The 23073-nt window shown below is 39.9% G+C and overlaps 2 protein-coding genes across 3 annotated transcripts in view; both read right to left on the bottom strand.

Moving 5' to 3' along the window:
* The window catches only part of pacsin3 (protein kinase C and casein kinase substrate in neurons 3), a 33220-nt gene extending 31262 nt beyond the window's left edge, over positions 1–1958 (bottom strand). For both annotated transcript variants that reach the window (XM_079244348.1, XM_079244349.1), the window contains exon 1: positions 1861–1958. In XM_079244348.1, the coding sequence (XP_079100474.1) occupies positions 1861–1914 (54 nt within the window). In that variant the 5' untranslated portion in view covers positions 1915–1958. The remainder of the gene's footprint in view (positions 1–1860) is intronic.
* An 8977-nt stretch (positions 1959–10935) lies between these two features.
* The window catches only part of ero1a (endoplasmic reticulum oxidoreductase 1 alpha), a gene marked incomplete at its 3' end in the record, with an annotated part of 23511 nt that continues 11373 nt past the window's right edge, over positions 10936–23073 (bottom strand). The window contains exons 14-16 of the mRNA XM_079264748.1: positions 12143–12208; positions 11468–11535; positions 10936–11242 (exon numbers count right to left, since the gene is read on the bottom strand). Of these exons, the coding sequence (XP_079120874.1) occupies positions 10936–11242; positions 11468–11535; positions 12143–12208 (441 nt within the window). The remainder of the gene's footprint in view (positions 11243–11467; positions 11536–12142; positions 12209–23073) is intronic.

The following is a 23073-nucleotide window of genomic DNA, read 5'->3' as shown; positions in this document are numbered from 1 at the left end:
CCGTGGGGCGGGGGTTAGGGTGTCCTGTGGTCAAAGAAGTGGACTAAATGCAGCATCACACAGACTCATTTAACCTCTTAACTAGCAGGGCCCACCCCTGGACCGTCTCAAAGATGATGACACACTGGGGTTTGTGAGTTTTAAAGTCCCAGATGAGAGGTTTCTCACAGTCCTTGTGGATAATCATCAGATACAGTTAATATATAGTATTATTATATTGGCAAAGCATGAATGTCTTCATTGATACCATAGCACAGCACTGATACCATGTTTTATTACTACTAATGCACTGCCAGGCGGATGCTCAGAAGGACTGAAATATGAAACGTCTAGCAGATTGTACAAGTTAGTTAGTTTATTTAGTTTTGTTTGTATCAGTCACAATCAGTTTGTCCATTTCCAAAAAATAAAAAAATCAAGTAAAACAAAAACAAAATAGGCAGAAGCAAAGCTTGTATGTCTAATAATGTCCACTTACAAGAAGAGTTACCTTAAATTATAAAAATAACAAAAGCAGATGCATTACACAATGTGTGACTTTTATAAAGAAAAATCATTTATAAAGTTGCATATATCTCAAAAATAAACTGATAAATAATCTTTTTAAATAGAAATAAAAAATTACAATTTTTTACCTCATTACTGAGTTCATTCCACAGTTGAACCCCCCCGAAAGGACAAGCATCTCTGTTTCCCCTCTGTCCTAGATGTTGGAACAATAAATTTATAACCGTCTCTAAAGTTATATTTAGTCTGCTGAAGCTTAAAGTAATTTTTCACACCTTCTGGAAGAACAGTTTGTTTAGCGTTAAACATAACTTGTTTCGTCTTATAGTAAACTAAATAATCAAATTTCACGAGTTTTGATTTAATAAATAGTGGATGTGTGTGATCATAATATCCAACATTATTTATGAAGCGTATGGCACGTTTTAGTAATAGAATAATGTCATTCAGAGTTGTCTTGTGGGCGCCGCGCCACAGTTCAACACAGTATGACATATATGGAAGTATTAAGGTACAGTAGATTATAGACAATGATTTTTTTTTTTTTTTTTTGTAATAAATCTTTAGTTTTGTACAAGATACCAAGTATTTTTCAAATTTTAACCTTAATGTAATTGTTACGTGCATGACTTGCACTTGTGAAAACTTGTCATCCCTGCACTTGGAGGCCGTCACTCTTCTGTTTCGCCTGTGTTTGTTCATGGCATGGTGGAACAGGTATGTGGGGAGGCATGAGGACCAGGTAAGTTGGGGCGCCCTTTACATTTCCACACGTAGAGAAAAAATTGTATAGACACACTAGGGCTAGAGGCTGTTGCCAACCCGCTTAGATCAGTTAGATAGGAGTTTATTTGGTTTTGTTTTAGTTTACAGATAGAGTTTGAGTTAGGCCTCGTTTTGTTTTATTGTTTTCTTTGATTTTGGCACAGCCTAATGTCCCATCCTCTCCCACAGGTTCTATAATTCTGCCACATCCAAGACCTGTAAATAAATGTTACAACCCTCTATACTTGTCTTGTCTCCCTCTGTGGTTGTCAGGTTGCACCCCTCCTAGGGGACGTAACAGTAATGTACATGGTCTTTCCAGGTTAATTTAGAATCTTTTATAACCCCAAGAAAGATTTTATATTAAAATAAATTCACTGAAATAGAACGAGCGTGGAGCCCTGCTGGTTAAGGGGTTAACTGTGATCCTGAGCCATGAAACAGGCCATTGATTTGTATTTTAAGCAATAAAGGCAGCAATAATTAAAAGGAAATTGTTTTTATGCTTTAATTTTCCATCAGCACAGAGCCTACAGCTCTGCCGCGTTACCCATGCAGAAGCTTCAGCGATATGTGTCGCTACTTTACCTCCCAGAAGCTGTCGGAGCTCCCGAGATCACTGAGGTCTCCGTTAGAAGACATGTTGGGGTCGGCCTTGCAGCACGGAATGATGGCGGCTGCAGAAGAGACTGCACACAGCAAGACAGGAAAAACAGAAGCAACATGGGTTAACACAAACACAGCAGCAGAAATGTAAAAAAACCCCTCCTGTCACGTTCCAGTCTTCCATTTCAGATCTTGTGTGATTGTGGACGAATATGTGAGTGGAGCGTCTTAAGAATTCAAACTACAATACATAAAAACAAACAACTATAAACAACAATGAAGAACTTATAAAGATACATGGAATAAATCACGGAGTGGTGCATCCTCTTTGTGATCTTGGTGCAAAGCGAGCCTCGTCTTCGCCATGGAAACCAGTGGTAGTGCCGGATTCTTACCCCAAGCCCCCACATCTACACCAAGCTTAGACCAACTACGTAACAACGTTGTTTACAACAAAAGGTTACTATACATGCAGATTTCCATCCTTCCAATTTTCTCAGTGTAGTCAGTGAGTGTGTATATGGCTGGTCTACAAGCATTAAAAGAAGTGGGGCGTGTAGTAATTCCCCCGCCCCCTTAACCCCATTACTACAGTGTGTTTAAAAGCAGCCCCAGGCTGATGGCATGCCGAAGTGCAGTTGAACAGCCCAACTCCAAACCAGCGTTCATTTTTATCCCAGTTTATAGGAGCTGTTCAGCAGTTTTCTAATCTGAAAACCTTTTTCAAGGTGAATTTTATCCAATCATGGATACAGTATTTTCCATTAATTCCTTCTACCACTCTTTGCTCACAATTATGGGCTTTAAATGTTGCATAAAGTCAATTAAGTAGTGCAGGTTAAATCTGTTTTGGAGCCTCTAGTGGATGGGGGGGAGAACTGCAGTTTTCTGCAGAGGCTTCACTTTCAACAGCTGGAGGTTGCCACTTGGTTTAAACATGCAGCTGTCTTCCTCACCTGCTGCCCTCAGCTCCACGTCTCTGCCTGCTTTCCTTTCTCTGCACACAACACCAGCACCATTACAGAAACCGGAACCCTCGTCAGCCGGTCCCACTTGCACACAATGGACCTCTTTGAGAGGATTTTCAACCTTCAGATCAGAACCAGATCCGATAACAACTCAGAAGAACAAAATGTAACACAAACAAGGACTGATTTAGTTTTACAGACAAGCAGCAGGTGAATCAGGACATGCAAATATGCCCTGCAAGGCGGGATAATCCTCATCTGAAGTTTAGAAGTTACAGAAACGTCTCTTCATCTGACTTTCTCTTCTGGGAATCAGTTCTTCAGAGAGGATCTCATTTGCACAACGCGGCAAAACAAAAATGCATTTTGATTTCAGCTCTCCATGGTGACCTGAAGGGCTTCTTATCGAGCTGCGCAGCTCGGCCGTGCATCTGCTGATGAACTCCGCCAGCAGTTCACAGTGACCTGACTTTCCCATACATCCACTTCCTCTGTGACGTCCTCCCTGCTGGAAGAAAACCCCGTGTCAAGGCCAGACGGCTTCCTGTGGCAGACACAACAAACTGGGAGGAAAGCATGGCAGCGCTCCAAGCCTGTCAGCGTGGACCAGGACCCCAACGCACATCTCACAGCCTTGATTCCTGGCCGGTGTGTTTCTGCCATTAATGCAATGTCAGGCTGCAGATTTACTCTGGTAATCTCTTATTTGTGATGAACCTTTATATATTGCATGGAAGTGAATCGCTGGATGAAACTGTGCTCCACAAATGTCAACCGGACGTGACTGTAAGCAGTTCCTCCTCCCAGACTTTCACAGCGTTCCCTCTGACTGTAAATAACCAGTCGTAGCGCCGGGAGTACAGTGGTGCTAAATGAGACGCAGTGTTTGACTGTAACCTTGGCGAGATCTGCAGGGAACAATGCAGGAGTTGGTGTAAATAAACTCAGCGTTTCTGTGGCGACAGGTCATCCAGAGGCAGAAACGGGAGCGTGCACCAACTTGCGCCAACGGAGAAGAGAATCCTGCGTAAAAAGGATTACGTTTAATGGGTAATTATAGGCTTGTCTGAGTAGATGGGTGTGCTGTCTCCGAGGAGACAAGTGACGCTTAAGATTAGCCAAACACTGAGGTTGAGCAACATCATCACACGTGTCAAACATGGCAGCTAATTTGCACTCAGGGATGGCTGATGTGTGTGTATATATGTGTGTGTGTCACGGGGAGGTGTCATGTATGCTAACGACAGCAGAGGAACGGCAGCACTAGCATGCTGGAATGTGCATGAGCATGAGAAAATAACTTTGCCACAGATCACTAATTACTGCTAATTCAGGTCCTCCTGTGCAGGAACACAAAACACTTCTTGGACTGCACTCAGAAGTTGTATATGGTGTGTTTAAGTGCATGAATGATGGAGTATGTGAGCCCCCCTCCAAAGCAGGGGGCTTCTCTCAGAAGCTGGTTTTATGTTTTGGTTTATAAGAGCCGTAGTTTGCTCAAATACCTGTTTAAAATAAATGTTCGATTTCTCCAGTTTTTAATGTAACTTTACATTGTTGTTCCACAGAAAGCATCTAACCATCTATCACCCCCCTCAACATGTACTACCTTCACAGTGAAGCCCCTAAATAAGATCTGATTATCCTCATAAGTCTCATAAGTTCTGAAATAAAGGCCCTTCTGTGTGAAATCTCAGAGTCACATGATCATTTGTCCCTAAAAAAAAAGCCTCAGAGTCTTTAACAGCGCTAATAAAACCACAGTAAAGCCGAAGGAGCTCTCCAAACAGGGACAAAGTTGGAAAGAACAACAAATCACAGTTAAGATATTAAAATAATAGTAATAAAAAAGGTCCAAAACTTTGGAAACTCCATGGAGGATCACCTGAGAGACCACCATCCTTAAAACTAACAGAACACATTAGGCAGGCCGTAATTAGAAATGTAAACGTGAAGGATCTGGGAAGCTCCAGTAGAGACTATCGCATCTGTTCAGAGGACCGCTATAAGAGGTCTGGCACCTTTCGGGGCTTCTGCACCATCATCGTCCTGTCAGAGCTCTGAGATCCAAAGACCAGATGCTCTTCGTGGTTCCTAGGACCAGACTTGTGACTCATGGAGACAGACAGAGCCTTTTCTATAGCAGCCCCCAAAACTCTGGAAGGATCTCCCGCTTTCTGAGGTCTGCTACGACTTTAAGTCTCTTTTAAAAACTCCTCTTTTTAAATTGGCTTTTAACTCCGGAGAGCAGGACTACTAAAACCCCCACCCCCCTTTTTTTGTCATATATTGTCTATTTAACTGTTTTTAATCCAAGCTTTTGATGTTGATTTATTCTTTAACCTGTGCAGCACTCTGGATACCTTGTGGTTTATGAAAGTGCTCTATAAATAAAGTTTTGATTGATTGATAAGCTGTAAACTCCATAGAACTGGGCTTTATGGGAGAATGGATGGAAGAAAAACACAAAACAAAGTGTCGTATTTCTTACAGAAAAGTTCCCCAAAACACACAGCGAAGTCTTCAAACGAAGAGGTTCCTGCAGTCAGATAAAACTAAACCTGAACACCTCATCACGCAAAAAACAGCATCCCCACAGTGAAGCATGGTGGTGGTAGCATCCCTCTGTGGGGATATTTCACACCAGCAGGGACTGGGAAACTGGTCAGAGTTGTGAGGATGAGGAATGATGCTAAATTCTGATGAGAGATGATCAGCTTCCAGCAGGACAGTGGCTACCTCTGGAGAAATACTGCTTATTACAACACTGAGATCATTTCAGTTGCTGTCATTAGCAGTCTTTACGAATAGTTGGCTAAAAACCTGCTGCCTGATTATTCAGAAGGGATCTTTATACGACACGGTTGGGAACAGATGCACCAACCCTTTTCTAGCGAAGCTGCAGCTGTAAAGTTAATGTGTAAGCATGGCTAGCTGAGAATGTCGGAGCCAAACTGAGCTCACACCCTGCAGAAAGTCTTCAGCGGGCGTTTGGGAAACAGCTCAAGTGAAATGACCCGGAAGTATCTCAGCGGCAGGCATGAAAAGAGCTGCTGGAATTCTCTGAATGCCAGAGACGACAGGTTAAAATCTCCCTTAGCAAAGGTTGAAATGGACCACCCGTCAGGTTCATTAATGATCCTCATACTTACTGGGATTTATGGCGTCTACCAACAAATCCACACACAGCACGTTCTCTCATGCATTCATGAGTCTAATTCTATCCCTCTTGTTTAAAACATTTGTGGTTTCATTTTAAAAGAAAAATGCTCCCATTTTCTCAAAGAATTTTTCCTTGATACTTAAAAAAAAAAAATTAAAAGCTCAAAACTGTCTTCTTAAAAGACTCTTATTGTCATAATTTGTGCTGTTAGTCTCTATATTCCACTTCACAGGGACTGGTTATCCACAGCCATAGGCGTCCACCACCCTGCAGGTTTTACATGTTTACCTGCTCAAACACGTCTGATTTCAACTAAACATGTTTTATTCAACAGCTTCTTGGTAAGTAATGCGCTAGTCTGTTAATGGAGCAATAATATGAGTCAGGTAAAAGGAAGCAGGGAATGACTGGATGCTGATTTCCTTCCAACTATTTATAATAAAAAACTAGCTGTGATGTCATGATTTTACCTTGCACACTTCAAAAATGAACCAGCTAACCGAGTTTTATGCTCTGATATTCAACCACAAAGTCATTTTGTTCTCATTTGGAGAGAAACACACTGGACCAGAGCAGAACATGTAAGAATATAAATCACATGGTTACTAAATCGTAAAACTGGTTATTTTTCACATCAGGTTAAATCCTTTGTGATCACCATCCATCTTTTACAACCAAACTCCGCTTTTAAAACTAGTTTGGTTATTATCATATATGGGGAAAACTTTATGATTCAGACTCATGGAATGAAATAATGTAGCAGCAAAGTAATATAAGTAACCTAATTAACGTAAAATAGAACCAGTAAAACTGACCTGTATAAGGAGAAAATATTCAGGCTTTGGACAAGTAAGAAAGTTAAAAATGTCCCCCTTTATATTAAGGATATCACATTAAGCTAATATTTGCAGTGTATGTACTATTCAGCTTATCAATATTTTGCCATTGCAATATCAATATTACTGTCATTACTTGTATATTGCAACATCTCCTCACATAAAGAAAGTTGTTTTTTTTTTAAGTAAAATGTAAAGAAATGATCAAATATAAATAAAATAAATATAAAATAAAGATGTAAAAATAAAAAAAATGAATTAAAATTAGATTTTTAAATAAATTAGAATAAAAACAAAAATACAGATAAAGTATAAATTTGAAATAAAATTAAATTTAAATAAAAAACAAAATAAAGATAAAATAAAAATTTAAAATAAAGTAAAAAAAAATGAAATAAAAGCAAACTTAAAATTTAAAAAAAAAAAAAAATAGTTTGTACAATAAAAATTGTCCTCAATTGTTGAGTTTTTGCTGTGACAGGTTACACAGAGTCTACAAAGATAAAACTGTAACATGGCTAATTTTCTGTGTGAATATCAACAAAAACCTTTGGACTCAAATGATTTCTGCTTCAGCTGGAGGTGGGAAACTATAGATCAGCTTATGCAACATCTTCCCAGGCACACATTCACAGCAATCCACCAACTCAGAAATGACTCAATCTGCATTTACAAATACTTTTAATTCTTTATAATTTGAATGCTTTAGTCTTGCTGCAGCTGCGTGACCTGCAGTATCATCACTGAGCTTATTTACATGGTGCCAGTTCAGAACAAAAGTCATGTCAGGACATGAAATGGATAAATTACAGCAAGTCCCTGACATGGAGTCAATAAATGATGGTGAAAGCATGCCGTCTGATCAAACAAAGCTCTAAGATTAGCTTTCAGGTCAGAGACAACAGCTAAAAGACAAACTAAAAACATTTTTATACAACATATTTTATCGCTACAGCCGATTTTCATGCTGTGGCAGCAGTGATATAAGTGTGACCCAACTTTTACAGGAAGTTCAAAGATTTCTCATTTTTAATCGCATCAGTTTTCTAAATTTTATCCGACCGATTCGTAGCGACGTTATTATGAATTCCTGACTATTTTCTGGAAAATCGACCTTTTAACTGAGAACCGGCTGGGAAATGTCTGGCATCCGTTTGGAGTGTATGACGTGATATTTGCATCCAAGCATGCTGCCTCTCTGGAAAATGTGTGTGAAAGCAGTCGCAGTCAGGAGAAAAGGTGTGTGATTGTGTGTATTCAGCAGCCACGGCAGTAACAGGATTATTAGAGTGTTGTGTGGGACTGAAAGCCCTCATTAACAGGATAAAGAACTGCGAGCTGAAAATAGTGTTGCTGCTCCATCAACGCAAAGCGCAAAGGCAAAATCTGTCTCCGCGAGACATCCAACTGGTGACCAGCTTCTCCTCCTGGTTTCAGAACCAGAACCAGGAATGGATCACATCTAGGAGGTGTTGTGTTAACACGACCAACGCCGCAAGCTGTCCGTCTGATCAGCTGCAGATCGCAGAGCAAACCGTCGCTCAGATCAGGTTGAAGTGATGCTCACCGAACATGAACTGAACCATCTGAACTAGTTTAATTTCACAAACCTGCATTAAAATGTGTGTCTTTCAGAGGATTAATAATTAATACCAATGATTAGGTATCGGCATTTTACATGACTTTTGGAATTGACTAGTCGATTAATTGCTGATGTCATGGCTAAACAAAAAAAAAAAAAAAAAAAAAAAAATCATCTCTAAAAAGGGAAATTGTAAGAATTTTACAGATATGTTATTTGTAAAATGCGAGCTCTACATATGTTTAATATTATGTCGGCTCTTTTCTTTTCATACATAACGGTGGATCCTAAATCTGTAACTAAATCTGAGATCACGGCAAACATCACATCTCTCTCCATGAAGTCTAAACAAAGCTACTGAGATAGCTTGGGCCAAGAGCAGGTTCAACGACCCGCTTCACAGTACCTGATTTCCACTTAGATTACTTCCTTGCAATTTAAATCACTTTTATTCCTACATACATAATCTTGTGGCAAACAACTACATTTAGTCGTGCCCTGCGGTCAAAAAGCCAAATATCTGCCCAACCCCAATATGCGTCACCTGCCCAGGTAAGAATACAGCGCCCTCAAACAGCAACAATGAGGAACACAGTTAAAGAAATTGGCTCCTATAATCTATTAAATTGATATGTATTTTCATGATCAAACTATTCAGTTCATTTAAACTTTATTTGTGCAGCGCCACTTCACAACAATGTTGTCACACGGCACTTTACATACACGAATCAACATACACATACTACTGATTTACTCCTTAGTTTTGTTACTAGTTTTGTGCTGAGATGGATTTATTTTTCATGACTGATAAAGTTCTGCAGCAGATAAAAGAGAACGAAGAGACGTTTGTGCTGCTGAGTTTTGACTGAGCTGACTAAAGATAGTTTAGAACCTGCTGGAACTTGGAGCAGCAAAGTCTTTTCACCATATTTCAGTTTGTGTCATTAAGAAGACAAGATTTAGGTTCCTTTGATGTGTAATTTTCATTTTTATTTTACAACTAAACTACAAACAAGACAATCTGATTTGAAGAATTTTGCTTGTGGACGTGCGCATGCTGACTTCAAACAATCACAACCAGAATCAATGATAAAAGAAAAAAATATTGTGGTTAAATGAATAAAAACAACCTCCAGGTGGCCTGCAGTCTGATTTCATTCAGTTCTTAAACCAGCTGAGGGCATCTAGAAGCCAGAGGTCAGACTTTGATCCAAGACGGAGCAGCAGAGCAGCTGGCCTGACAGACAGAACAGCAGGACTGTAGACAGACAGGAGAAGCGATGGGACGGACTGAACCGTGAAAAACCGAAAGGTGAGAATAAAGAGTGCTGAGAACTCTAAAGACAACAACTCGGCAGGGCGAATGAGCTTTAAAAGGCAACAAACAGTTTCCTGTGGCTTCAACACAAAGAAAAATCCAGATGACAGAGCAGATGAGCCGGCTTTGTCCAGAAGCACATGTATAAACAAAACACACATGCAGACAGTCAAGTAAATCAATAGCAAATCAAACAAGACTAAACAGAATTCCAAAGCTCGTCTTCTACTTGATTTTGTGTATTGAAGCGAAGCCGTCTCACCACAGGCTTTAACATCAGCTGCTTCACTTCATGGGATTGTACTTTAAACACACAGCTCTTCCATGGATCCATCCTGCTGGAGGTTTGAGTTACTGCTCACATGCTTTTTTCCTTGTGATAACAGCAGATCAGAGCGTTGAAGGCTGGACTGAGGATGGAGAAACCAGCTATTATTATCCTAAACATGTGAAGAAGAGGTTTTCTTCTTGTCACTGTAGATGTTACATGTACATGGCAGCAAATCAGTGCATTCAGTCCTGCAGACAGGATGAAGATGACCAGCAGTGTTGGTCATTTTTAGCTGAAAGGCTGAACAAACTAAATAAAAGCTTTTAAAAAAAAAGGTTTTTATTTAGTTTGACTTTATTTTTTCTTTAAGAATCCAAGTTTTAGATTAACAACCATCCTTTAAACTGACTCGGTGATATTTCAGCCTTTAAAAGACTTTCAGACTTCATTTTTTTAACTAATAAAGAGGAATTCAACATATTTTTTAAAAATAATTTTTCACGTTTAGCTGCTTTATAACTGCAAGTTATCGAACCACATTAAGCCAAACGGCGTCTGCTGCTGTTACAGTGCCGGTGGCTCCAATTCTGCAGTTTTCCTTCACAAATGTACATAATATTAACCTTCAGGCTGAGCTCAGAAACACAAAGAGGATCAGAGATTTAAAAACAAGTCGATGGACTGATCCAGGAAACAATCTGGAAAGATGTGCATCCTGCAGAGGAGGTGGGTGATGGGAGGACAGAGATATGGGGAGACAGAAGGAGATCCTGGTTGTTGGTTTATTGAGAAGTGGGTCAGGCCAGTGACCAAGAGGAGGAGGAGGAGGAGGAGGAGGAGGAGGAGGAGGGAGGGAGGGATGAGGAGGTAGTGACGAATAGAGAGGCTGGTCCAGACCTCATAAGCTCTGCTGGTAAACTCATGAACGGCCATTAATCTGATTAATGTAAACCAATAGTTTGAATGCAGCCAGGCTGGGATATACCTCCATCTGAAGCATGCGGTGGTCCACATCAGCACGCGCCTGCAAGCTCTGCTGCATTCCAGCAGTTTCTGCATGTGCTGATATGTGCTGCGGGTGCACATAAAGCCTGGAGCCTTCAAACATGCAGAAACACTCGCGAACAGGAGAAAAGTTGCTGCCAGCAGCTGGCCTTACATCAGAGTCAAAAGATCCAGCTGTGGGCCAGAGCGCTGCCGTGCGCCTCCGTGGAATGAGAAACTCACTGGTAAAAGAAAGGAAACGATCCCCGTGCTCACAGGGGATTACTAAATGATTGCTAGAAGCAAAAATAAAGCCTCACACTCTGCCTTAAGCTTTCCTGGCATTTACTCTTCAGCAGAAATGGTAAATATGGAAAATATGCATCATATAGGAAGTTTATCATCTACAGACTCAGCATTTTAATCTCTACTTGGCTTCATTTCCCCCTGAATCACGTTGAAACTACCTTGAGTGGGTCTCAAGAGGTTTCTGCATTAGTGGAAGTTTCTTCTTTTTAATTCTAAGAAGAACCCACTGAGATAATCCAACACAAAGACATTTTTTCAGCTCTTTATGTTCATATAATCTTTTTTTTTTTTTTTTTTTTTAATTATAAATTGAAGTTAAAAAAAAAAAAAAAAAAAAAAAAAAGGAAACCAAGGGTGGAGAACAGAACTCATTTGGTGATGTTGCACATCGTTTCCAGAGTGCATTGATTATAATCGGTCATGTTCAACATAATTAGTCCCTGCTGCTCCGTTGTCAAACGGAACATTCACACTGCAACACACACTGTATCCAGTCACGTGATGGACAACAGCGTGATGTAGGATGTGAATATGCTGCAGTTTTCTGCAGATGTCGATGACCTGTCTGCAAAAAACAGCAAAGATCAGCTCCAGAGGTTCAAAAAGCAAACAGTCTGATGAACAGGGACGGAAAGGAGACGCAGTCGACCCTCAATCTGAAGCGCTGACTTGTCTAATTATGAAGAAATAAGAGTAGAAAACAACAGGCTATAGATGCAGCTGTTGCACGAGGAGCACACACACACAAAAAAAACACCATTATAAGCAGAATAAAGCGTGTCAAACAAACAAGTTCCTGGTGCAGTGAGACGTGGCGTTAGAGGAGAACTTACCTTATCAGAGACGAAAACAGAGACGGACAGATGTCCAAACAGAAGACTGCCTTCGTCTCCTCTGGCCTGAGAGGTGAAAACAGGACAGCAGGGAGAGGAAGGTCCCGCAGGAGCCGAAGCAACGGTGAAGGAGAGGAGAACAAAAACAGACAGAAGAAGACAGAGAGGTTTGTTAGTCAGCGAAGCAGCGAGCGGTTAGATTAGATTCCGTCTGCAGACCAGCAGACGGCCCTGAAGGAGCCGCCGGCTTTAAGGCTCGGTGCTGGTTGGAGGGTGGCACATTCTGGAAGTCAAGGCGAAATGCCACACATGAAGCCTGCGGTGAAATCCTAATGAAACGGCCGGAGAGCAGCGAGGTCAGAGCAGTTCGCTCACACCTCTATTATTACCTGCAGGGGCAGCGAGCTGGAGGGCGATAAAAACCCGACTCCAAGGATTCACATCAGGTCTTTAACGCAACATTTTCCTAAACACATAGGATGCATGATTCTTTTCACAGACTCTTCATAAACGGTTCATTTGAAGCTTTTTTAACCCGATTCATTCAACACTGAGTCAAAGATATATGTATATATATATATATATATATATATATATATATATATATATATATATATATATATATATATATATATATATATATAGATAGAGAGAGAGAGAGAGAGAGAGAGAGACAGAGAGACAGAGAGAGAGAGAGAGAGGGAGAGAGAAATTTATGTCTTTATTATCCAATCAAAAAAATTTTTTTGTTTTTTGCTCTCAAAAATAAAGTGAGAATCAAATTTTTTTGTAGAGATAGAAACTAATTTGGTGTCAGTTAAAAAAATATATATTTGAGAAAACATACTTCTCCAACTTCAATCAAAACTACAGTTTTCTTCAATCAAAACTAATGTTTGTAAGTCAAAAACTACAACCATTGTGCATAAAAAGAAGTCCTCTTCTCTTTACAGTTAAAAACATTTGGTTACAAGCTATAAAGTTTTGTTTGCAAATCAGTCCTCTTTGCTAGCAACTTCTAAAGTTTTGGTTGCGAATTTAACTGCATTTGATGGGCGGGGCCTGCGCTGGTGAACGAGAGCAGAGTTCCTATTGGTTGGTTTCACCTGGCTCAGTCGCCAGCTGCGTCTTCACCCGTTTTCTCTCTTGCTGTCCTGCAGCAGTTCTCCAGACTAATACCGCACATTTCCACATTAAGTTAATAAGAGCTACTACCATGTCAACTTGCTGCTGAGAGTCATGTAGGCTTGTACAGGTTGTGTGTGTGTCAGTAGGAAAGGCAGGGGGGAGACGGGAGGGGGGATCAACTCGCAACTGCAGAAGTTGTGAGGTTCGTCACTCACGGAGGAAAAGCGAGGAGGGGGGCAGGGGGGTAGACTGAACCATCAGATTTAGCATTAGATTTTAATCAAATCTTTAAATGAAGAACTGAAGACAGAACCACAGGTAATAAATCAAATAAAGGCAGAAGTATGAACCGATAAACTAAAATATTTTCATTTAAAAAAAATTCTACTTAGTTTTCACTTTTTAAAATCATATAAATGCAGCCAGATGCTGCTTCTGTTGAAGTTTTCTCTCATTTCTTGTAAATCCAGCTACTACATCTGTGTGTAGCTCTGTAAACTGGTCTGCACCGCTACACCGTCTTCACAGCTGCTTGGCAGGTGTCAACTTAAACCTCTGCAACTGACTTTACATGACTTTACTTTTATGGTCTCAGACAAAAAGTGACTAAACAAGGGGATGATACGGCCAATCACTGCCTCATCAGTCAAATCATAGACGTCACGTTTGCACATCTTTCATTCAATTCAGGATTATCCATTTATCTTGGCAGACAAATAAAATCTGATGTTACTGTCACGTCTATATTTCAATAAATGCAATAAGATGGTCTTAACTAGGGAGGCACCAAGACCACATACAGTCAAACCAGGCACAGATACTAATACTGATACCAAGTACAGATGAGTTCCAATAAATCCCATTACAGGTCACTGGTAAGGAGGGTGTGATGACTGGATGGTAAAGTGTGGCTCATCCTGCAGCATCCTCTGAATGTGCAGCTTAAAACTGTCAGAATCTTCATAAATAAGCAGGTGAAAGTGGTTTTTGGTGGATTATATTCAGCACTGTGACAAAAAACTTACATGCCCCAAATGAGCTTCTCTCGCTAAGAAAATGTCAAATACAGATGTTTAAAACGCATTAAAAATTAATGTGCTTAGTTCACTAAATAATTTATTTATAGCATTATTGTGTTAATTCTGTCATAAAACCCCAAATTAATTAAATAAATGGGGGGTATATTTTTCTTTACAACGAACTGGGAACTCCAGTTTGAGGACCACAGCTCTATATGTGAGGCTTCAAAACTATCAGAATCTTTATAAATGAGGAGGATAAAGTGGTTTTTGGCACCTACATGCCTAAAATCTGCTTCTCTCACAGAGATGAGGCCAAACTCTGATTTTTTAAAAATGGTATTCGTAGAAATTTTCATGTTTATGCATTAAAAAGTAATTTCACAGATCAATCTCTTTGCATTAACATGTTAATTTGACGCCTTTCAAATATAAAAATAAGACAAAGTAAAACTAAGGTCAATGTTTTAAAAGGTATGGAAGAGAAATATAAAAGACTAAAATAAAGTTTTTTCAGATGCTTTAAATGTGAAAAAACATCCTGTAAACTCAACTACATCTGATGGCACAGTCAGAAAGCCAATCCCAGTCATTCATTTAAAAAAAAAACAAAAAGAAGGGCTTTTTGTTTACATTTTATATTTGATGCTTCCCCCCCCCCCCCCCAATCTCAGTTGTGACATTTTAGTTTTTAAATCATCAAAGAAGCCTTGACGATGACATAAACCCCGGCAGCCCTTCAGATTTGCTCCGATAACGCAGCAGACTTGGAGAATAAACACAGATAACAAATAAAACAGCAACTGAACCTTCAGTTTTCTCATCAGGCTGCAGATTTTATGATCCCAACAGACAAAAAATCAGCTTCACGGTGGTGATGGCGGCGCCTCCACTGACAGATACCTGCCAGCAGTTTCACTTCAGAACGATGAATGCCAGACATGCCGGAGCGCAGAGCCCAACCCGCCTCACCCGGAACATAAACCATGAATTCAGTGAATTCAGAGCTTTGAATAATGGAAAAATGACACAGAAGCAGGATTTTAGCAAAATGGAGAAACCAAAGCTACAACAAAGGTGGACCAAGGTTGGCTAAAAAAAAGGTGAATAAAAAAGAGGAACTGGAAAATGTTGGGTATTTTTTCTTAGCAGCATATGTCTGGTTGAGCATTACAAAACATCAGAGGTGGAGCTTAGGAGTGATTAACATCTAGGGTCAATCCCAATCTGGAGTCAGGATTTTGTTTTTACGTTCCTGCTCAAAGCTTGCACATAAAGCCCAAATATGTCTTTTAATGTCTGTTTTTATTCATATGTTTTATATACATATATAAATATTGTGTTCTCACATTGCATGCCTCCGTCTTGGTCAGTATGAGCAGAAAACATGGCAAACATTTCCACACATCTAAATTTTCATTAAACTCTCAGGAAATAAATCTGTTAATTAACTAACGTGGTTGCCTTGGAGACATACAGGTTAAAACTATTTGGACTTTTTTACATTTTGAACTAATCTAAACTGAACTTGTTATACTTGGTTCAGAAAAGCATAGAGTAATTCTGGACAGTATCACTTTACATCCGGTACTACTGTGAGGAACCCTGGAGTCGTTTTATTTAATCAAAATAAAGAGAAAAAGAGAAAATATCCAGGGAGCAGCAGCAGTCTGGACCAGAATGTCTGGTTGACGTCAGAGGAGACTGGGCAGACTGGTTGGTGGTGATAGAAAGGCAACAGGAAGTCCAGTAAGCACTGGTTCCAACCAACATATGCAGAACAACACGTCCAGCCTGGAAGCAGATGGTCTGATGAGTCTCCAGTTCAGCTCCACATTCACATGGTAGGATCAGAATCTGCTGGAAACATCATGACAACATGGATCCATCCTGCCGTCAGGATCAGAGACTGCATATAAAAATATGGACGGAGCCTCCGTGACGTCACCCGTAGGTTTCTGAAGAGCTTAATTGAAGTTCGATGGGCAGTTCCTACCATCTCTATCTTGGCAGGGTCATGCGCATCGTTTCGCCCGGAAAATACAAATATGGGCAAAGAGGTGGAGCTGAGAGGGGGGCTGTGAGCGTCATGGTGGATGATTGACATCGAGCGAACTCTGAGCTGCCTGCAGCTAAGAGCTAACCCGGAGATAACAGGAGCTAACCAGCTAACAGAGGTAAGCGGGCTAAAGCTAAGTCACGTTGTTAATCGGCTAAAAATCGCGGTTGTTCTATGTTCTTCTTACTTGAAGCGGGAGATCGGGTACCTGTCAATCAAAAGGACACGCCCCTAAATATGCCAATTTCTGAGATTAAATTACCTTTAAACAGGTAAGTTAGAAAAAATTCCCTCGTTCAACGCAGAAGATTTATACTCCGACGGTTGGAAAGTTTCGTCCATCTCTTGATCTGTTACAGAGCAATACAACCAGAAACCACAGGGGCAGTGTTGAGTTGTATAGCTGACTAGCAACCAGCAAAAGGAACAAACCAGAGAAGAAGAGAAACAGGAAGAAGACAATGCATAAACCCTCAAATAAAAAGACAGAAGTACTTGGAAATACCAAAAACGTCATGGTGTTATTCTCATGGATTTGGATGTTTGTAACAAACTTTATATCGCTGCATTACCGCTGTCTGTCAGTGTCAGAGTGAACTCATCGCTGCCCACTAGTGGATTAACTGACTAAACTACGACAATGCATGGAGATAGGAGGATGGTGATGTATGACATTTGAAATTAACGTCCCTAGTTTAGTACGTAAGGGTGCAGAAATGAGCCTTAAAGACAACACTACAGAACTTTTGCCATTTTCCCGTCACACTCCCCCTATCAACAGTTAATTAAGCATCCATCTTGCATCCTGCCTGACCTGTTAGCTCTCTCCAGCCAGCAAAAGACAAGCTTATGATTACTTGTTTTGTCCCTTTCCTTTAATCTTCTTGCGTTTCTTTGCTGAATAAACATCAATTCAAAACAGCCATTTCCTTATTTTACTGTTAAGCAAAACGTCACTTCGCGTCCCGGCTGTAAAAGTTGTATGTTGTCGGTTTCTCAGCCTCGGGACCAAAGACTATATAAAAAGATGGACGTACATGACGTCACCCATAGGTTTCTGAAGAGCTGGCTAAAAACCGCGGTTGTTCTCAGTTCTTCTTACTTGAAGCAGGAGATCGGGTACCTATCAATCAAAAGGAGCCGGCCCTAAATATGCCGAATATCGAGATTAAATTACTTTTAAACAGGCAAGTTAGAAAAAAATCCACTCCCCCCACAGTTGTCATGAAGGTAAACCTGACCTATTAAACCTAAAATGGATTTTTGTACCAGGCTGTAAACATGTTTATGTCTGCTGTGAAGTTGGTCTTTTTAACATGAGAGTCTATGGGGATTTGTTCTGTTTTGCAGCCCCTAGTGGATGAAGGGGGAACTGCAGTTTTTTGCACTTCTGCATAGGCTTCACTTTTAACCGCTAGAGGCTGCCGCTTGGTCAGGACCAGCAGTCCAAGTTGCCAATGAATCAACACTCAGTCAGAAAAGTCTGGTCATGTTAGCTCCAAATAATCAGGATTTGTCTTTTCTTTAATCTTATTTTATTGCATTTCCTTTTCTCTGAGTCATGCTGATGTCTCCACCTTCATCTGGAAACAAGATGTTGCAGAAAACTGTTTTGATTGGTTTAAAAACACACACACACACACACACACACACACACACACACACACACACACACACACACACAAACAAATTAAACTCTTTTCCTGGAGTGTCCAGTTTGTGGCACAGCACAAGCCAAACATATGCAGGGCCATTGTATCTGTAGATCAGCAGGTCAGGCAGCATCTTCATCTGTGCCAAACAGATTATTTATGAGAGGAATTATTTTCAGGAAAATCAAAACAACATGTAACAGATGAGCGGTAACGCCTGACAGCTGCGTGGTCTGCAGGTTTTATGCCCAGCAACAAAGCTTCCGGACGCTTTTCTGACAAACTGTTGACAGAAAACAAAATGAAAGCAGGTTGTGCAGAGGTGGAGTTCAGCAGCAGCAGCAGTCCAAGAAAAGACCACGGAGCCTCGTTTCCGCACACAGCTGTTCTCATTGCTAATCTGTGACCAGAACTACATCACTGAAGCCACACTGGACCGGCACCGCTTCCACTGAAGCTCCTCCAGCTGGGCACAGAAACCTGCAGGCTGCAAGCGGGACGCGGGCCTTGGCCCGATAAACACTGTCTGCTGCAAAATACTGCAGATTAAAGCAGATCCTGCTTCCCCTGCTGTTCACATCCAACAGCATCTTTGCTTTGTGACTGCAGTGTCAAGCACAATCACCGACTGAGCTGATTATTATAATAAACATGATCCAATTACGATGTGATACGAGAGACAAAAATGTACTTAACTGCATAAAATCACCTAAACTCACCAGTTTCTGGCTTCACTAAATGCGCCAATAAGAGGAGAGCGACGGTCTGGATGCGAGCTGAAGGTCTGCACTGACATATTTCATGTTTCCACGAAATTCCACTTGCTTGGCAGCCGCTGGAGCCAGAAGCTAGAGGTTTTCTGCCTCCCACATTTACAAAACCAAAGTCAAGCTAATTTTAAAGTCTGAGGCCTGGAAACTATCTCCTTTCCAAAGCAGAAGTCATAAAAAATTTTTTTGCTGCAAAGCCAAAAAATCTCTGTTTTCAGTTAACGACCATGAAGCGATGATGCCGTAATTATGGAAGAGTGACGAACATGCTGGAGGCGAGCAAACTGCTGAAGGATCACATTCTTTACTTTCTACAAGCAGATTTAAAGTATGTTTGCATTAACTTTAACAAAACTGCATCTCCGTTATCTACGGCCATATCGATACTCTGGAGTCGATACTTCAATATCACCCATTCAAAATATCAGAGTCGATACTTTTGAGTATTGAGATACGGCTCTACGGATACAAAACATAGTATTTGTCATCACTTCTGAGAGTTATGGACAATAAAACTGCATGCGAAGCCCAGCAACAGTGTATTCCTTCTGTGTCACATGATTATATCAGATGCCATGATGTCATTAAGAGGATGCTGCTACTATAAGTAATGATGAGGTTTTGTTTTGATATTTCACTGCTTTCATGCAGGTTATTGGGCATTATTTTATATTTATAATTTTACTTTTGTCTATTATAGTCATTTTCCATTTCATGAATATCAATCTTATATTAATGTGATTATTTTATCATAAAAATAACTTATTTTACCTTATTTTTTGCTTAATTTACATATCAGTTTAGTTCATTTTTGTTTTAAAAGCATTTCTATCAGGTAAAGATGTACCTGAGTTTTAGTCATGTTCCATATTGCAATAGAGATATAAATGCACACAGTACAATCACAATTTCCTTTAAGGAGTAAGAAGTATCAACAAAAAGGTATCATAAACTAAGTGTATCATTTTGACAGGAAAATGTTGGTGTCACCCATTCCCTACTTCTAGCCTCATAACTTTTTTTTTTTTTTTTTTTAAACAACAAATTTCTATCATCTTACTGAACCATTTAAATGAAACAACTAAAAACATGAATTATTTTTTTAACAGTGTTTGTTATCATTTTTGTTTTCAGTTGAAATGCTGGTAGTGGTGCATCCCCAGCCAATTTTTGGTCTGTTTACTCAGGATGTTACCATTTCTTTTAAAGTTTTAATGTGAAGGATCAACATGTGATTTCCAAGCTTTTTCCTACAGCTTGTGCAAAAAATATGATCCTGAAGGTTGCCGTACAGAGTCCTTGCATGTAAAAGACAACCTTGGTGCCAAATAATCCAAAACTTAACATAGAAGGACATTATCTGCACAAGTTCTACAAAACAACACTGATTTGCAACAACTAGCCAAAAGTTCTTTTAGAGGTGAGGAGAAAAATGCAGTTGTCATTAGTAAATTAGGCAAACCAGACTTTTTAGTATCAGCTTCCACTACTTGAGTGGATATCCACTACTTACAAAATCTATAATAAAGAAAATTGGGAAAATGTTTCTTTATGATTCTAATCTATTCATCTTTTACTGTCTCAGAAATTAAATAACTTTAATCAGATTTGATGGTTCAGCCACATACTTTCCCAAAAAGTCTTTTGCTTTTCTTTCACAAATGTAGGAATGAAACTGTATTCATGCACAAACAGTGAAATTTATCTTGTCTGGCCAAGCAGCTCTCTGGATGCTCAGCATCCCTAAACCTCTGATACTAGAATCGCCCCTGGTTGCCAGGTAGATCATTTACAAGTGGTGCAATAAAATACATGCTTTTCAAGACACAATGAATGATCGAATTTAATAATTGTAATCACAATATTGATCAAAATAATTGTGATTATTACTTTGGTCATAATCCTGCAGCCCTATATGTAAGTGAAAGACAACATTCTCACCTGGATAGTCTGGGAATGTGGTTAAACTGGGCATTAATTCTGAAAAATCTTGCACCTTCATTTATTCACCTTCAGTAGGAGCAAAGTCAGGCTCATTGATGGCCAGGCCCAAAAACAAAACCTTCACCGCAAGTAAACAATGGACCAACACCAAGTTTATACAATCTGATGTTTCTGTATTTCCTTTGGTGTTCCAACTAAACACAATCTTCACCACGTGTCCAGAAAGAATGGCAGAAGATGCAGCCACATATCCAACATGATGTGCTACTTTCTCTCTTTGGTCTGATGGATGGTTCATTTGCTTTCACACTGCAAGCCAACTGCACCAGAATTCACATCAGAGTCAACCGAGACCCCTGGTTGAATCTTTGGCCAGCACTAGAGTGCGACTGAGTGCTACCAGTACTCCAAACAAACCAAACAATCCATAAAAGTTGACCAGGGTTTGCTTATGAACAGTCTTTGTTTTTTTTACTGGGCACAGTAGCAAACTCAGACAAGGTAGACTCTCCAAATGTGTTTGGTTTAAATAAGAGTAAACACGGGAACAAAGGGGTAAGTTAGTATTTGGCTAATTTTGAAATCATGGCAGAGAGAAAAGGAAAGCAACGTCATTGAAAATTATATAAAAATGCTTTATCTTGAAAAGTTTATCTCCTCCTTGTTTTCCTTATATTATTTTATGTACTTTTTAATATTTCTCAGCACCCGGGTTTAATACTTGTATTGTTTTATGTGAAGCTCAACATAAGGTATATTTCTCGGCTGATGCAGCAATTTGACAACCTTTGCCAGAATAGGTAGGATTGTAAAGTGATACCAATGTTGATGTACACAAAATCTATATTTAAAAGTAAGTAGCGACCCAGAACTAGCTATAAGGGATGACAAGCATTAAGTTAGAAATTTATCTCTTCAATAAAAGGATAAACATTTTCCCTTGGGAGAACATGCAACCTTTAAATGGTCTTACTAGGAAATGGTCTTACAATCAATCAAGCAGGGGTCTTACTAAAATCGCACATCATTTTTACAGATTTTGGGATTCAGCGCATACAAAAAGTGCACCAGGTTACAAGGTGTGCCGCCTTTTGCAAAATTGAGAGGCTTCTAAATGCGTTTTATAACCCAAAAAACACAGTGATTGGTAAGAATTATGAAGGTTTATTGGGTTTTACTTATCAATGAGATACATGCAAGAGAAAAACAAAAAGTTAGCAAATGCTACTTGCTTCAGTGGAGTGAAGCAAGCCATCAAGCTAAATTGTGCGCTAATTTACAAGCTAATTTATAAGCCATTTAAACAGCGTGCAGACTCTTTTCTTAGGGAAGAGATGGTGATGTTGACAATCTTATAACTAAATTAATACATGCATAAAGAAAGCAAATAAATCAGACATTGTTAAAGTTATTTCCCGCCCCCTGGTGGTCAGGAATAGAAATGTAAAACCCCGCTAAACGCACCTTTAAAAAATGCTGTCAACTTATTATTTGAGGCCTGGTCTGAGAGTGCTCTAATAAACAGTCAAATATTCAGTGATACTGATAAAACTTGATTCTCAGGTACAATAATCTAATAAAATGAGCAGCACTTGTTGCCTGAGGTCAGCATTTGGCAGTTTTTACATCGTGAGGCGTAACGTTACGTTAACTCTTGAAGAAGACAACGTGTGCAGGTGGGAGACGGGCAGGCGAGGTCGCTTACCTGGTTTTGCTCCGACCTGGAGGGGCAAATGAAAAGCAAAACCCTCCAGAAGCTGCAGCCCCTTTTCCAGTCGAGCCCAAACACTGATGTTCGTGTCACAACAAAGCAGCGACTTTCCGCATTTACGCCTCGGCCAACTGCGACATCCTGCAAGTTTACTCCGCGGTGGCGCGTCGGCTTCCTCCAGCCATGAAGGACAAGATCCGACCCGCAGGAAGCCCAGAAAGGAACCGCTGGGTCGGGTTCGGTGGGAAATAAAGTAGCGGGGGAGAAGTTGGAATTTAAAGTAAAATGTTTATGTTCCTCTGGGAGAAAGAATGAAAAGCTGTTTCTGCTGCTGATAACTGTCCTCCCCCTCCGATGCCTACTGGCGTGTCTGTAATCAGATGCTGCTCTCCACAATATCCATTCATCCTATTACAGAATTTAACCCTTCACTGTCTGCTGCGCGGCTTAGTGCTGCCTTCACGCGCTGTCGGAAAAAAATATACTTTCTTTCGGGAGTTTTTTTTTTTTTTTTTTCCCTTTTAAAAAAGAATAATATTATATTCCCCTCCATGTAATATTTAAAATGAATTTTGGTCATTTAAAATATGTTAGTTTGATATACATATATATATGTATATGTATATATGTATATGTATATATATGTAT

Source organism: Telmatherina bonti (genome assembly GCF_933228915.1).
Source record: "Telmatherina bonti genome assembly, chromosome: 1".
Classification (NCBI taxonomy): domain Eukaryota; kingdom Metazoa; phylum Chordata; class Actinopteri; order Atheriniformes; family Telmatherinidae; genus Telmatherina; species Telmatherina bonti.
Note: the sequence above shows the minus strand (reverse complement) of the source record. Positions and strands in the feature narration are given on the sequence as shown.